This window comes from Lonchura striata, chromosome 19 (assembly GCF_046129695.1).
Source record: "Lonchura striata isolate bLonStr1 chromosome 19, bLonStr1.mat, whole genome shotgun sequence".
NCBI lineage: Eukaryota > Metazoa > Chordata > Aves > Passeriformes > Estrildidae > Lonchura > Lonchura striata.
In genome coordinates this window covers 11,804,083-11,818,685 of record NC_134621.1, presented here as the reverse complement: position 1 = coordinate 11,818,685, position 14,603 = coordinate 11,804,083, and the positions used below count along the sequence as shown (strand labels likewise).

Sequence of the window (14,603 nt, the reverse complement as noted above, 5' to 3'; positions counted from 1 at the left end):
CAGAGGAGCCCAAAGTTCCCTGTAACCTTGAAAACCCATCACCACTCTTGGGGCCCTTCACAGCACCTGCCCGTGGGCACAGAGTCTCTTCTTTAACTTGTGTCTCAGCCAAGCTTTTCCCTTTCCATCTCAACCGCAGGAATTACTTTTGCAGCAATTCTGCACATTCCCAAGGGGACTGACACTCTCCCTACATTCCCCTTGGTGAGCGAGAGGGAATGTGGACTCATGCCCATTTTTCCAGAGCAGGGGTTTTCTACAGCCAATTGCAAAGTTTCTTACCTCGTAATCCATGCGGGGAGGGATCATAAACCCTGGAGCCAAGGACACGTCCCCATCCAGCATCTCAGGCTGGACGTACTCACTCAGGTACGTGCGGCACAGCCGGCGGTCCCAGTCATCAGTGATGTGCCCCCCGTACATGATCTCCCCAAAGAGGTACCGGAGGTCATCCCATGGTACCTGCAGGGAGAGGCTCAAGCTGGGACTCCAAGGAGGCTCTCCAGGAGTTCCCCATGCAACCACAGAGTGGTGGCTCCAGGACTGAGCTGTGCAGGGAGGTGATAGTCCCTGGACCCACAGAGGCTTGGGAAGAGGGGTATCTCTTGGTCACCCACAGATTTCTCCTTGCCCCAGTATGAACACAGCCATCTGTGATTTGAGTCCTGTCTTTTTTCCAACTAGCACTGATCTCATCTGTGAGGGCAGGTCTAAAGGTGAGATTTCAGCCCTGCTTACTGCATCTGCATTCTTGGAGCAGGCTTTGCTTTTTAGGTGGAACGACCCACCAACCACCAAGGCACGGGTCAGGGCAGGCAGGTGAGCCAGGGCAGGCACTTGCCCTGGCTGGTGCCTGGTGCCTTTTTCAGCCATCTCAGGCAGAGTACTCATCCCCTTCCCCTGCCTGAGTGTGCAGGGAGCAGGGGAGGAGCTGCTCCTGGCCCTGGGCTTCTTCCTGAGATGGTGTTTGTGCTGCAAACTGGTGAACGTTCTAAGCACGGCCAATTGTTGCAGTGTTTGCTGTGCTGAGGAGCAGTCACCTCGTTGTCCCTCACCTTGGGGTTGGCCTCCAGGTAGTTGTGCAGGACGTTGACAGAGACGGTCAGGTCGCCGTTGTTGAAGGGGTACGACCTGTTCCAGCCCTGGGTACCGAACCTGCGCCGCTCAGCCACCGCTGCATGGAAGTAGCAAAGGGCAAACAGGATGCATCTGAACTCGGATTCTTTGCTGCACTGCTCCAGTGTTTCCTGCAGAGGAACAGTGAGGGTGGGTTGCAGCTGAATACTGCTGTCAGATGCCCCTCTAGTGAAGAACATTCATAGGCAAAAGACAACTGAAAATGTTCATTAGAAAAAAAAGCACACAATTGTATTTTAATGATTTGCTAGTTGGTAATTTTTGCACTCATTTGTTTATGAAGGATTTAGGAATTCACACCCCATCGCCCTGCTGACAGCTGAGACAGCTTGTTCATAGCAAAGCTGCAACAGCTCCAGGTTCAGTCTCAGGAAAGGCCCTGGCAACCTGGCGCTTCCCGGTGTTGGAAAACCTCAGGCAGCTCTGGTTACCCCTAAATCCCTGCCAGAGGGGTACTCTGGGCACTCCAGGAGGATGTCTTGGCAAGGGCTGGCTCCAGGTGCAGTGTCTCTGGCAGCGGAGACACCCCTGAGGTGCTCAGCCTGTGGAACCCTGAGAGGGGATGAGCTGTACCTGCTGCCCAGAAGGGCTCAAGGAGGCAGCTGTGGAGGGTGGGGGTGGCACTGGGGGTACCTGGGTGAAGAGGTCGAGGGCTCCGTGCAGGTTGGCGCGCATGCCTGTCGGCGGCTCGCTGGTGATCTTGATGGAGTTGTCCAGCAGCCCCTGTGGGATGATGTGCGTCTCGGGGCTGGGGGCTGGCTCGGCGCTCATGAACAGTCGGTACTCGGGGTGGCTTTCTAGGCTGTGGTGCTCCACCAGCTTCTCCAGTGTGCCCAGCCACCGGGCCACTAGGTGGATGTTCTGTAAAAAAAACTCTCTGGACCTTGAGAATCTTACTTCCCCCCCATGCTGATTGCTACTGTGGCTCCACAAGGGGAAGGCGCTGGGTACAGCCAGCTAGCCCAGGCAGTGTCACTGCCATTGCCAGCGGGGTGACCCTGCATGGTGTGCCTGGATGCTGGCAGGACTTTGTGCCCTGGTATGCCCGGTTGCCATCAGGGCTGTGTGCCCTGTGGTGTGCCCCACTGCCCCCACCCACCTGCAGGATGACCCAGTGGCCCTCGGCAGCTGCCACCTCCATGGCGTGCTCTGCCACGACCTCCTGGCCTTGCCCCAGCGATACGTTGTGGATCTTCCCGTTGTCAATGGTGAAACCCAGCCTCATGCCTGCGGGGGAAATGTTTGCAGTCAGTATCAGTACTGAGTGGGTCCATGCAGTTCTGGCCACTTGGCCAGCAGGGCTGGTGCCAGTCTGGGGGAGCAGTTCCTCACCCAGTGCCTCCACATCCTTCAGTGGGTCAACACCAGGGGAGAGGATGAAGAACAGGGGTGAGGAGGGGCTGCTCTCCTTATACACCTCAGAGAGATCAATGCTCCTTCCTTTCACATACTTGCTTCCCATTTTCTCTTCCACAAAATTCCTACAGAGAAATAGAACCATCCTGTGAGATGGAAACAGTCACTGGTTGCAGCTGGAGAGGTGACACTTGGGGGCTCTTGCAGGAGAGCCCTGTGCTGGCCACCAGGTACCTGATGGCATAGGTCATCCTGTCAGGGCGCAGGCAGCGCAGCACGCACAGCTTCTGCAGGGCTGACTTGTTCTTCCAGTCCATGGGGAACACCTCGTTCTCTGGTGCCTCCATCTCCACAAACCTTTTCCATCTCTTTGCTGAGCTCTCAATGTCACTCTCCAGGCTGCCAAACTCTTCCATTTCTGAAAGTGCCTTCAGGTTCCACAGAGAAAGAATAAATCACTCCTGGGCTCTGCTCATCCCCAGGGACCCCCTGCAGGTGGCCCTGGACCTGCTGCACTAGGGGCTGTGCTGGCATTGCCTTGGCACAGTTGGTGACTGCACAGACCCACCTTGACAGCACCCCAGCTCTGGTTCTGCAGGAAGTCCACGGGGGACGTGACGCCAGTCTTGGAAGGGAAGCGCAGGAGGAAGTCTAGCTCTGCTGGGTTCACTTCTTTCTTGAGGGCCAGGACCTGAAATTTGGGAGTGCAGTGTCACAGCCACGCAACACCCATGGCCCCAGTGTGAGGGGCCAGAGGCTCTGAGCATCCACAGCAGCACCAGAGTGAGAGAACAGGCTGTCTAAAGCCACGTGAATGCCTGTTGTACAGCAGGAGAGATTACCTGGAAGGCAACCTGGGCCAGGAAGATGAGTTTGTCTCTCTCAAAGAGGCCCTGTGCAGTGTACACATAGACCGAGTAGGTGATCTGGTCTGTCAGGTTGATCACCCTTTGCCGGGTGTCGTCGCTGGGGACTGCACGCTGGATGGCTTTCTCAAAGACTCCATTGAAGGCCTGAGGAAGATCCCAGCAGGCATCAGCATGTGGCTGCTGGGGTCTTGTCAGCAGCACAAAAGCTGAAACACTGAATCTCCATGCTCCCCCACCTCTGTCCTACCCACAGATATCTCTGTCCCTCCTCACTCCCCATCTACCTTGAGAGAGAACTGGTAGATGGGGTTGATCTTGCAAAGGTCACTCAGGATGAAGTACAGCAGGGATGCACGCTCTGCTGCTGGCCGGTAGTTCTCTCTCGCAACATTTATTTGTACTTCAGTGACTTTAGCTTCTTTTACCTGGAGGTGCAGTGGGATGGGTCTTACCAGAACCCCATCACACATCAAAGCAGTGCCCACCCTCCTGCTGGGTGCCCAGCCGAGCTGTCGCTCTGCCTGTGGCACCATCTCCAGCAAGCACATTTACCTTCTCCTCAATTTCCTTGGCTGTGCGCTTTGTTATCTCCAGGTTCTCCACCAGTGCAGTGTCCCGCAAGAAGTCCCCCCCGGCAGCCGACAGCCGGGCGAGCAGGGAGTCCTCCAGCTCCTTCAGCTTGATCTTGAACTCGTTCTGGCTCTTGGTAAGGCTTGCCTGCAACAGCAGCACCCAGGGTGTCGTTCAAGAGATCACAACAGGGGGCTGGCACCAGTACCTCTGTCATAGGGCCACCAACGTGCTGGTGTGAGGGAAGGCAGATGTGGCCGTGCTGGGTCCCAGCATCACCCGCAGGCTGAGGTGATGAGCGTGCCCAGGCAGCGCTGGCTGCAGGGCAGCGGGGGACCTGCAGCTGCAGGGTCTGTCGGGACTTCCTTGGCTCCCGACAAACAGCAGCAGGAACACGGAGGGGAGCTCTCATGCTCCCTGCCCAAGCCCTCCACAGTGCCCCAGCCTCTTCCACCCTTCTAACCAACCCCTCTAAACCCCGTACCTTGAGGGCCTCCAGGTCCGGCCGCTCCCGGGCTACCACAGCAGCCAGCAGCTGGTCCTCCAGGCCCTCCCGTGTCACCAAGAAGTTGATGAGAGTGCACTGAGCCTGCACCTCTGGCTTGTAGTGCGGGTTGAAACATCGGGTATGCAGGATTAGGCGGAACTGCTGGTTATACTCTACTTCTTTATCTCCAATTCTAATGTATCTGTTCAGTTAATTAAACAAATTAATCCCCACACACTGGGCACTAACTCATCACAGACAGATGCCCTCAGCCTGTGTGCTGTTCCTGATCACTTGGCATGAATTTCTTTGGTTGGGAAAAGGCACAGCAAGGGCAGAAGTACCAAACCAGACTTAGGGCAAGGATGGAGGAACAGGAGCTGGAGACTGCCCTGCCACAGCCTCTCATGGTCTGTGGGGTGCATTTCCCCTTACAGCTTTTCATGCCACATGGCAGGTGTCCCAGGGAACATGTCCTTGAATCACTAAATGAACTGGATGCCAAAGACCAGGCCACATTCAGTACAGGTGTCCTCCATGGGACATACTGGAGAACACTGGGGGATGTGGCCAAAGTAAAAGAAGGATCAGGCTCCCAAGCTGCCCACAATGAAGGTGCATCTAGCAGCATTTTGGGGCAGCAGTGGCTGCTTGGGGCAGGTGAAACCCCTCAACATAGACGTGTGCTGACCTGCCCTTGAAGGTCCTGCCCAGCAGCGGGTCCAGCACTGCCTCTATCGTCTCCCCGATGTCCTCGATCAGCAGTGTCTGTCCTTCAGAGACCGCCTGGGCAATGATGTCCAGGTATCTGAGGGGGGAGAGGGGAGACGTGTATGGCAAGCCTGTGCACTGTGGGGGGCTTGGGCTGCTGTGGGAGGCTCACAGAGTACTTTCTACCCACTGTGCCCTGTCGGGACCCTGTTGTGCTCTGCCAGTCCTGGCCCCCACAGAGCTTTTGGAGGTGTCAGGTACATCTTCAGGGCTGCTACCCTTGGGTCCTCTGAATTTGATGGGGGACATGATTGCCCTGACTCTGCACCCTCCAATGGTAGGGAAAGGGGGGGCTGGTGCAGCCTGATCATGTGCCCACCCCACAGGCCCTGGCCCACCTTTTCTGGCCCAGGCGGACGATCTGCAGGTCCTCCCCATATTTGTTCTTGATCCACTTGCCGCCCTGCAGCTGGGCGTCCACGAGCAGCGGCCAGCGCTGGGTGCTGCAGAGGATGGCAGCGTTCTCGGTGGAAGTGCGGTCACTGGGCAGCCCCTGGTTGTTCCAGGCTGCCATGTCGGCAGAGTCCGTGAGGAGGCTGAGGGGGTCCAGGTCCGGGGTGATGGGGATGGGCACCTGCAGGGAGGGGCTGTTGGGTGCCTGGCTGCAGAGGCATGGGAGCCCCTGGTGCTGGTGGGCATGGGGGAAGGCACTCTGGGGTTGAACTTGCGGCCTCTCACCGACTGCCCTTGGAGGAAGGGGAGCCAGTGCTTCTCCAGAAGCTCAGCCCTGTACTTCTTGGTAAAGTATCCGATGTAGGACACGAAGGCGGAGGCCAGCAGCACATCCCCGCACAGCGTCTTCTCCTGCTCTCTGAGCTGCTCCACTGACTCAGCCCAGCGGACATTTTCAGATGCCAGGCCCCCAACGAGCCTATGGGTTAGAGGGGATGCTGGCAGCTGTGGTGCTGGTGCTGTGACCCAGGTGGGGGGTAGGTGGTGATTTAGCCATGGTGACCTGGGGCGTTGTCACCAAACATCTCCATGGCTGCCTCCCTCCATGAATGTCTGGCCCAATTAATCTCAGAATTTTTTAATTTGGGGAGGGTATGGGGGGCTCTGCTGCTCCCATGGGCCTGGTGTCAGGCAATGCCAGGCAATGCCAGGGAGCAGCAGCCTGCTCTGATGCTTCAGAGCCAGTGTTTGCATGGTACCTGTTTGCCAAGGTGATGACTTTGTTGGTTTCATCAGCCTCCTGCTGGCATTTGATCTTCTCTGCTGTGGCTTTCTCAAACTGAGCAGTGAGAGTCGCCAGATTTTCATTCAGGGCCTTTGGAAGAGAACAGCCACAGAGTTATTCCCTGCTCAAATGGGAGGCTCCATGGTCCCAGAGCTCTGCAGCATCTCCATCTCAGCACAGTGCTTTGGCTGGGCTCCGGGTTCACGGAGTTCTTTTGCTCATTTGGTGACTGAGGGGCTCATGGCTGGGGGCTGTGGGGACACACACTTACCACAATTTTGCTCTTAATGCGACTCAGCCTCGCCTGCGCTTCTGCCAGCTCAGCATCAGCATCAGCCACTGCCTGTCTCTTGGGCTTCACCGTGCAGTGCACCTCGTAGAAGCGGACCATGTTGAGGCACCAGGAGCACAGCCCTGCTGCAGCTGTTGACTTGGACTTAATGAACTCTGGATTAAATGCAGGGTCATTCCGGTACGGCCTGGAACGGAAGGACACGCTGTGCTGGGCATGGTGCCACAGCTGCCGGCAGCCCATCCCACTCCTCCCAGGGCTTGGGTGGCAGTGTGGCAGAGCAGGGCCAGCGCCTGGATCCCACTCCTGCCCCCAAACCCTGCTGTGCTCTGGGTCCCCCCTGGCCTCCCTGCTCAGGGCAGATGGTGGCAGGGGCTGTGAAGGGGCAGGAACCAGCCATGGACTCACTCAAATGCCTTGAGACAGGCCTCAGGGATGTTTTCCCCGTCATAGTTTTTTAAGCTTGCAAGGAAAGTGTCTGCTTTTCCAATCTTCACTTTTCCCGCTGTCCAGCTCTTGTCCTTTGGAATCTTGCCATTTTCAGCCGTCAGAATCAACACAGCTGCCATCACATTCACTACTTCTGGTGGTGGGGCCCCAAAGGACTTCAGCTCCGTCAGGTTGTACTGGAGAGGGACCACAGGGCCACTGAGCATCACCCTGGCCCAGTGCTGCCAGCCCTGGCTGGGCACCTGCTTCCCACTGAGAGGTCACCCACCTTGTTGAGCGTGTCGAGGGCCTCGCGGGCGGCAGAGAGCACCACCTCTGCTTCTGCCAGGTCGCTTGCACAGGCTCGTTGCTTCTCAGCCACCATCTAGGGAGGGAGGACATGGGATGGGGTAAGTGCTGTAACCACAGAGCTCACGCTGCCCTGTCCTACGTTAGACACCAGCTCAGCACTTCACACCTTGTTGATGGCCTCGACTTTCAGCTCCTCCTCATCAGCAATGGCTTTCTCCTTGCTGACCTTCTCTGTCTCAACACCCACCACATGGATTAGTTTGTCTGTGTCCTCATTCTTCTGCTTCAGCTCTATCTCCTGGACTGCCAGCATGGCTTTCAGGTCATCCACCTCAATGAGGGAAGAAACAGAGCAGATAACAGGGCTGATCCTGCCAAGCCCTGCCTGGTGGAGCAGCAGTGCCTTGTTATGGCTTGGGGACCTCACAGACACCATGACAATCCTGCAGGGATGTGCCTGCTCTCTCCCCCTGTGCCAGACCCAGAATAGGCATGATGCAAAAGAGAGGCTATGGGCAGGCACCTGTGAGGCTGTGCTCTGCAGCTTCATCAACCCCTTCTCCAGCCTGTCGATGCTGGCAGAGAGCGTGCTCCTTTTATCCGCCAGCAGGTTTTGGTAGAGCTTTATCTGCTCCAGGAACGTCTTTGGCGTGGTGTAATTATAGCGTCTCTCCACAGCCAGGTAGGTCTTGGACATCTCCTTTGAGCTTGTGTGGACGAAGGACATGAACTGGCTGATGGAGGCCTTGACCTCTGGCTGCACAGAGAGCACAGACAGGGAGCTGCTGCAGCAGGGGCTGTGCTGGCATGCAGGGGCTGCACTGAGCCCTCCTGCAAGGTTGGCTCTGCGTGCGGCCACAGAGGCCAGAACAAAGTAACCACGATGCAGAGCTGAGATGCTGGTGGCAAAGGCACTGGTGCTGGTTCCCATGCCCAGCTCTGTCCCTGACATCCCTGTGTGGGGAGGAGCTGCTGCCCGTGCAGGTGTTTTAAGGACAGAATGGAAAGGGAGGGCTTATCTTCACCAGGGCAGTGCAGGGCTGCAGGTTCTGATGCTGGAATCAGATGTAAACTTATCCCAGACCTATTCCCAGCTCACTGTTCCCAGCCCTCTGGGTCATGCCAGACCCCCAGCCCTGGGCACACTAAACACAGAGAGCAGTAGAGGTGCAGTTCATTGCCCAGTGCAGCCAGGGATCCCCAGTGCCCTAGGACAGCAGCTGTGCTGGGTCCCAGCTCACCTCGATGTCTGGTGTTTCCTCCAGGAATCTGCTGCTGACAGACATGAGAGCATCCTCTGGCCACTCATGGAACCAGTCGATGGCCGTGCAGTTGACTACGGCTGGGAACCTCCTGGCCCGCACACGCAGGGTTGAGCCCACGGGGGAGAAGCAGAGGACAACCTGGGGCAGAACAGCAGTGGCTGAGTGGGGTGTCCCCGCTGCCAGGGTGGGGGCAGTGTCTGCAGGGGCTCCTCATGACTGCAAGGATTCTGCTGCAGACCTGAGATTTGCTGCCTTCCCATTAACTCCCAGCATGCATGAGGTGGTCTCTGGTTGTGCACCCTGTGCCTGTCACCAGGGCTGGAACTGGGTCCCCTTTGGTGCCTGAAGTCAGCAGCTGAGCACAGTGCTCATGTGGGTGTCCCTGGGAGTGCCCAGCATGGTGTGTGGCTGTGGAAGCTACTGACCCACTCTGCCCCCAGGGAGGTCAATACAGCACCTTGGGGCTGGGGGCACCTGGGGAGTCTCTGAAAACATCTTTTGTCTAAATCCCTCATCCTGGGATGAAACCTTGGTGTTCTGTGGCTTGTTGCAAAGAGGTTTTGGATGGTGCAAATCAGGGGCACAGACAAACCAACCAGGAGAGCAAACACCCACCTTTAACTGGCGCCTGACTTTTTCTATAAATAATTTCCAGCAGTTTTCCTTTGTATCCTCCAATCCAAGGGACTTCACTTGAGACCTCATGGTCCCGATTATGGTTTCCAGGTCATTATCCTGAAATAGGCCTGGTACCTCCCCAGATGCCAAGAAATCATTGATCACAACCAGGAATGATTCTTCAGCCACCTGGGAGTCTGTCATCAGGAACACGCCAGGGATGTTCTTCACAGCTGCTTTGATGTACTGAGAGGCAAGGTCCAGCTGGGACAGAGAGAAACTGTCACCCTCCAGTTCAACCCCCATGAGGTGTTTTCCAAAGTGTCAGTTTGGAGCAGCCTGGGCTGCCCTGGAGAGCTGGAAGGGAACCTTTGGGAAGGAGCCTTTGGGAAGGAGCTGGTGCCAGGTGCTCTGCCCACGCACAGGTCCAGCACCAGGGCTGCCCACACCACCACCACCGGTGTCACCAGTAGCTCCTGCCCATGCCTGGCTGGGGAAGCACTGCGGCCCCTTGGGGCAGGACTCAGGGGTGTCACCTGTGGATCCTCGTGTGCAAACACAGTGTCACAAGGAGAGCAGAGCCTCATGAGCCCCCCAGTGCAGGTACAGGACCCATCCCCAAGCAGGTGGCACAGAACCAGGGTCCAAAGCTGCTCCTACCTTCAGGTCAGGGATGCCGTAGCCTTTCCTCAGTGTGATCTGGAACACGCTCAGGTTGCTGATGTGAGCTGCCAGCCGTGCCAGGCTCTGTTTTCCACTGCCTCCCACCCCCACCAGTAGTGCGTTGCCCCGAGGAGACTCCAAGATCCGGCTAATTCTGCAAATGTGAGACACTGCATCTTCGAAGAGCACCTGAAGAAAACAGAAGGGGAAGGTTTGGTGTTCTGGATCAGGGCAGAAAGAACAGTGAATGCCCCATAATGCACCAACCCAACTGAGCAGTGCAATGCTGCAGTCCCATCTTTTCAGGGCAGACCTGCCTGCCACAGGCACTCACCAGATTCATCGCTGCATTCACCTCATTGTAGCTGTCCAGGGCTTCCCCGAGCAGGTCACTCAGAGCTGCCCAGCTTGCCACTGGCATGTACTTGGACTCATCCATGCCCTGGGCAAAGTGGCAGTAGATGTTGGGCTTGGCGAACATCAGGTCTTCATTGATCTCCTAGGAGATGCAATTCCCACCATGGGGCTCAGCTCTGGGGCACCTGGGGGCACCACTAGGCTGGAGCACCCTACTTGTCAGCACAACTTACTTGAAAAGAGGCTTTGCAGATGTCAGCCATCACCTTCTTGAAGCTGTACTGATCGTCTTCATCGACAAGCTTGTCTCCATACACCCTCTCGGCTTCGTGAAGCCAGAGACGCACCAAGTCCACAGGGGCTTTCAGGCATTCAGGGGTGGAGAAGAGCAGTCCCTGACAAAGAAATCCCGCAGCCCTTAGTGTTATTTTAGTGCTGCTCAGAGCTGATTGCAAAGGTTTGCTCTAGGGAGAGGCCAAGGCCCTTTCCAGGAACATGGTATGCTGCAAGGATGTAGGATCAGGAAAGGGAAGAACAAGGATGGATATTTTAGAAAAAACAGCTCTCCCACTACCTGGAATATGTTGGAGAGGTCCCGCAGGTTGAAGATGTAGTGGAACTTAATGGCTGTTGGCAGAAAGTTGGTGGCAACCTTCTGGTGCAGGGCTGTTGGCAGGACAGAGGAGTGAGCAGGCTCCAGGTCCCCAGTGACCCCTGAGCCTGGCTCCCCAGCAGTGCATTCCCCAGGGGCTTGTCCCACCCCAGTGTGGCAAAGGCTCACCCAGGGCTGCTGCTACCAGATTGGGGTGCATCTTCTGGAGAAGCATTGGCATGTTGTGCCGGGCCAGGTGCTGATGCAGGATGGTGCCGTACACGGTGTGCAGAGCCTCGCGGCTGGGAAAGCACACAGCGAGGACGCAGAAGTGGCGCTGCAGAAAGGGGCAGAAATGGATGTGGGCATTGCAGGGTCTCCTGTCTCATTCCACCCTCTGGACTTCAGTGCCTGGAGAGCGAATGTGCCAGGCAGAGCCCTGCCCCAGGCCTGCACACCTGCAGCCGTGAGTCGATGGTGAAGGACCCTGCAGTTGGGTTCATGCAGGCCACGTACTGGCAATTGCGGATGTCCTTCAGGGTCAGTTTGTTCCTGTCGTACCTGTGCAGGGACCAGCACTTTGAAGCTTTCCCCGGGGATGGGGACAGGTTCCCCCCATCATGCCGTGCCCCTCCAGCACCCACCAGTGCCCGTGGTCCAGGTGCTGCCGAATAAGCGTGTGTGGTGCCACAGTGCCATACTTGTCCACCTCTGGCATGTTCATGTCATCAATGAAGTAGATCAGCCTTCTAGTGCCAGGTGGGCCAAAAACTCTCCCTGATTTCTTCTCCAGGGGTTTTTCAAGGACAACTGCAGTGAGAGGAGTAGGTGGGTGAGGGTCAGCACTGCAGGATCCTGCGGCACAGCCCAGTGCAGGGCCAGCTGCTGGCTCTGTGGGCCTTACCCTGCAGCATGGCTGAGGTTGTGTAGAAGTTGAGGGGCACAGACTGCACCAGATATTCATCTGTGCTGAGTGCTTCCAGCTTGTCCCACATCAGGACTGACTTTCCTGTCCCTGCATTCCCTACCAGCATCACCGGCCGCTGCTTCTCCATCAGCAGGTCCATGAAGTAGCGGAGGCGAATGGTCTCTGTGGTGTGCACCACAGCAGCCTGGGGAGAGGCTCTGTCAGTCCCTGCATTGCCCTGGCACTGGCAGAGGTAGGATCCTCTGCCAGGGCAATAGGCAGTGTGCCAGAGCCCTGAACAGCGCTCCTGGCAGTTCCTGGTGCTCTCTGCATGCAAACCTGGTCCCTCTCTAAAGCTACACATCTTGTGGGCTCTATTACGCTAAAGACTTTCTGACCAAAACCAAGTTATTACACAGAACAACATGGACAGCTCCTGAAACCGCCATGCAGCCACAGCTCCTCGCCCTTTTCCCTGACAGCTTAGATAGCCCCGACAAGATGCCACTGTAGGAGACAAAAAGTGAGTGCTAAAGGACATTTTGCACTCAGGCAATAGTCACAGCTATTTTGTGAGACTCTGAAGCTGCAGGTTAATCTGAAGGTAAAGGAAACATGGAATTCACAGCCCTTGCCTGAGACTTCTGTGTGGTAAAGAGAACTACTGGAAGCCATTGGGTTTGATGCATGCTACCAGTCCTGATGATGCTCTATGCATTGCTAAAGGGAAGACTGTGGAGTGACAGTCAAATAAACCATATAAACAGAGTCCTTGTGGGAAATACCTGTAAGGGAACGTCGGGGTCGAGCTCGAACTCTGGTACTCTTTCATCCCAGGGATTGAATGTCTTTGTTTCTGGATGAATGTAATAGTCAAAAATTGTCCCCTGATTAGGAAACTTGATGGTTTTAAATTCCGACAGCCACCACTTGCTGAACTGCTGGCGGTGATCCACCAGCTGGAAGACCAAACAGAGACACTCAGACCCCAGCCACATGATGGGATGCAGAGAAGGGTGGCAGGTGCCAGGCAGTCCCTTGGCTGTACCTGGTCCTGGAACAAGGCCCCACCAAAGGCCCAGATGCAGGCAAAGACGAAGAAGAGCTCATATTGCTCCCGGGGTGAGTCTGGTGGGACATTCTTCGGTGTCAGGAAACATTCTAGCAGGGACAGAACTGTCTGTATGGCCGTGACCTCAGGAACAGGGGTGATTGTCTTGAACCCAGACCTGAGCTTCTCCAGGCATGGTGGTAAGTACTTGTCAAAGAGGATCATCAGAGCGGCCTTCTCAGACTTCACTGTCCTTGTCTCAATCCAGCTGGCCACAATGCTGTAGGAGAGACAAACAGGGCTGCAGCAGTTATCCCATCGCATCGCATCGCATTGCATAGCATAGCATTGCATTGCATTGCATTGCATGCCATGCCATGCCATGCCATGCCATGCCATGCCATGCCATGCCATCCCATCCCATCATATCCCATGCCATCCCATCCCATCATATCCCATGCCATGCCATGCCATACCATCATATCCTATGCCATGCCATGCCATGCCATGCCATGCCATGCCATGCCATGCCATGCCATGCCATGCCATCCCATCCCATCCCATCCCATCCCATGCCATCCCATCCCATCCCATCCCATCCCATCCCATCCCATCCCATCCCATCCCATCCCATCCCATCCCATCCCATCCCATCCCATCCCATCCCATCCCATCCCATCCCATCCCATCCCATCCCATCCCATCCTTCTCCCTGCCCAGCTCACGGGCTCCAGCCCAGGTCTGTGGGGTTGATGTAGAGGATTCCAGCCCGGGACACAGTGGCTGGTGTGGCCGTCCGCAGGTGACTGATCTCGAAGATGAGCCTCATGGTGGGAGTGAGGGGGATGCGCTCGTTGCTGGCTAAGGTGAGAACCTGGGAGAAGTGGCTCATTGTGGGGGATGTTTGGAGTTGGTCCCCCTGAGATAACAAACGAGCAAAGCCCCTGGGGTGTGATGGCACCAACCTTATTGTCATCCATGACTGTGTTCAAGGACTCAATCCACATTGGATCAATGTCTCCATCGAGGATGATCCATTTGGGCCCATCATGTGTGATGTTGGCCAGGTCACGCATTGCTGTGGAGAACAGACCTGCCCCACAGAGACACTCGGATTGTTCCTCTCCACACACAGCCATTTGCTGAAGGACACGTGGGATTGGTACTCCCATGAAACACATTCTTTCTCCCTCCCACTCCAGGAAAGAGCCCCAAGGAAAAGTTTTCCCATTCCATCTCACATCCCATAAACTGAGCTCACAGCATTGGTGTCTCACCATCCTTCCATTCCCGTGTGGCTGGATGAATGATCCCGAACAGCTCATCACAGGTCACAGCCTTGGGGTCGAGGTCCATTGTGACTGGCCTCCTCTTCAGCCTTTGGTATGTCTTGTTGAGTGACTTCAGCACCTGTGGGGAGAGGATGGTGCAGCCACAGGTGCTGATCCCACCGGGGCAACCACAGCCTTCAGCAGCCTCTGCCTGCAGTGGGGTCATGGAACCCTGCTCTCACCTGGACTGCTTCTGGGAAAGCCCCTGAGCTCTCTCTGCAGAGCCAGCTCCTGGACAGGGCGTTGTGTGAGCCAGGCCCTGCCAGCCAGCCCTGTCCTGTCATCCTGCTGGCACCCAGGAGCAATCCTGAGAGCGTGCCCCTGTCTGCTCTCTGTCTTTGTCTCTGCTCTGTCTGTGGGTGTCTCGGGCAGCCCCTGAGCTGTGCATCCCAAACCTGCCCAGCTGCAGGGGCTCTCTC

At 56.4% G+C, this 14,603-nt stretch overlaps 1 protein-coding gene across 1 annotated transcript in view; it reads right to left on the bottom strand.

The window, feature by feature from the left end:
- DNAH17 (dynein axonemal heavy chain 17) overlaps nucleotides 1-14,603 on the bottom strand; it is a 32,735-nt gene that overhangs the window by 3,333 nt on the left and 14,799 nt on the right. The window contains exons 41-75 of the mRNA XM_021534087.3: nucleotides 14,131-14,263; nucleotides 13,819-13,946; nucleotides 13,579-13,727; nucleotides 12,851-13,133; nucleotides 12,588-12,761; nucleotides 11,800-12,007; nucleotides 11,540-11,705; nucleotides 11,354-11,456; nucleotides 11,085-11,232; nucleotides 10,878-10,969; nucleotides 10,537-10,698; nucleotides 10,281-10,445; nucleotides 9,944-10,135; nucleotides 9,281-9,547; nucleotides 8,642-8,803; nucleotides 7,924-8,157; nucleotides 7,567-7,731; nucleotides 7,378-7,473; nucleotides 7,068-7,285; nucleotides 6,639-6,846; nucleotides 6,342-6,457; nucleotides 5,869-6,061; nucleotides 5,529-5,764; nucleotides 5,111-5,227; nucleotides 4,417-4,621; nucleotides 3,915-4,079; nucleotides 3,647-3,787; nucleotides 3,336-3,506; nucleotides 3,062-3,184; nucleotides 2,728-2,921; nucleotides 2,470-2,618; nucleotides 2,237-2,364; nucleotides 1,771-1,998; nucleotides 1,056-1,247; nucleotides 283-462 (exon numbers count right to left, since the gene is read on the bottom strand). Of these exons, the coding sequence (XP_021389762.2) occupies nucleotides 283-462; nucleotides 1,056-1,247; nucleotides 1,771-1,998; nucleotides 2,237-2,364; nucleotides 2,470-2,618; nucleotides 2,728-2,921; nucleotides 3,062-3,184; nucleotides 3,336-3,506; nucleotides 3,647-3,787; nucleotides 3,915-4,079; nucleotides 4,417-4,621; nucleotides 5,111-5,227; nucleotides 5,529-5,764; nucleotides 5,869-6,061; nucleotides 6,342-6,457; nucleotides 6,639-6,846; nucleotides 7,068-7,285; nucleotides 7,378-7,473; nucleotides 7,567-7,731; nucleotides 7,924-8,157; nucleotides 8,642-8,803; nucleotides 9,281-9,547; nucleotides 9,944-10,135; nucleotides 10,281-10,445; nucleotides 10,537-10,698; nucleotides 10,878-10,969; nucleotides 11,085-11,232; nucleotides 11,354-11,456; nucleotides 11,540-11,705; nucleotides 11,800-12,007; nucleotides 12,588-12,761; nucleotides 12,851-13,133; nucleotides 13,579-13,727; nucleotides 13,819-13,946; nucleotides 14,131-14,263 (5,991 nt within the window). The remainder of the gene's footprint in view (nucleotides 1-282; nucleotides 463-1,055; nucleotides 1,248-1,770; nucleotides 1,999-2,236; nucleotides 2,365-2,469; nucleotides 2,619-2,727; nucleotides 2,922-3,061; nucleotides 3,185-3,335; nucleotides 3,507-3,646; nucleotides 3,788-3,914; nucleotides 4,080-4,416; nucleotides 4,622-5,110; nucleotides 5,228-5,528; nucleotides 5,765-5,868; nucleotides 6,062-6,341; nucleotides 6,458-6,638; nucleotides 6,847-7,067; nucleotides 7,286-7,377; nucleotides 7,474-7,566; nucleotides 7,732-7,923; nucleotides 8,158-8,641; nucleotides 8,804-9,280; nucleotides 9,548-9,943; nucleotides 10,136-10,280; nucleotides 10,446-10,536; nucleotides 10,699-10,877; nucleotides 10,970-11,084; nucleotides 11,233-11,353; nucleotides 11,457-11,539; nucleotides 11,706-11,799; nucleotides 12,008-12,587; nucleotides 12,762-12,850; nucleotides 13,134-13,578; nucleotides 13,728-13,818; nucleotides 13,947-14,130; nucleotides 14,264-14,603) is intronic.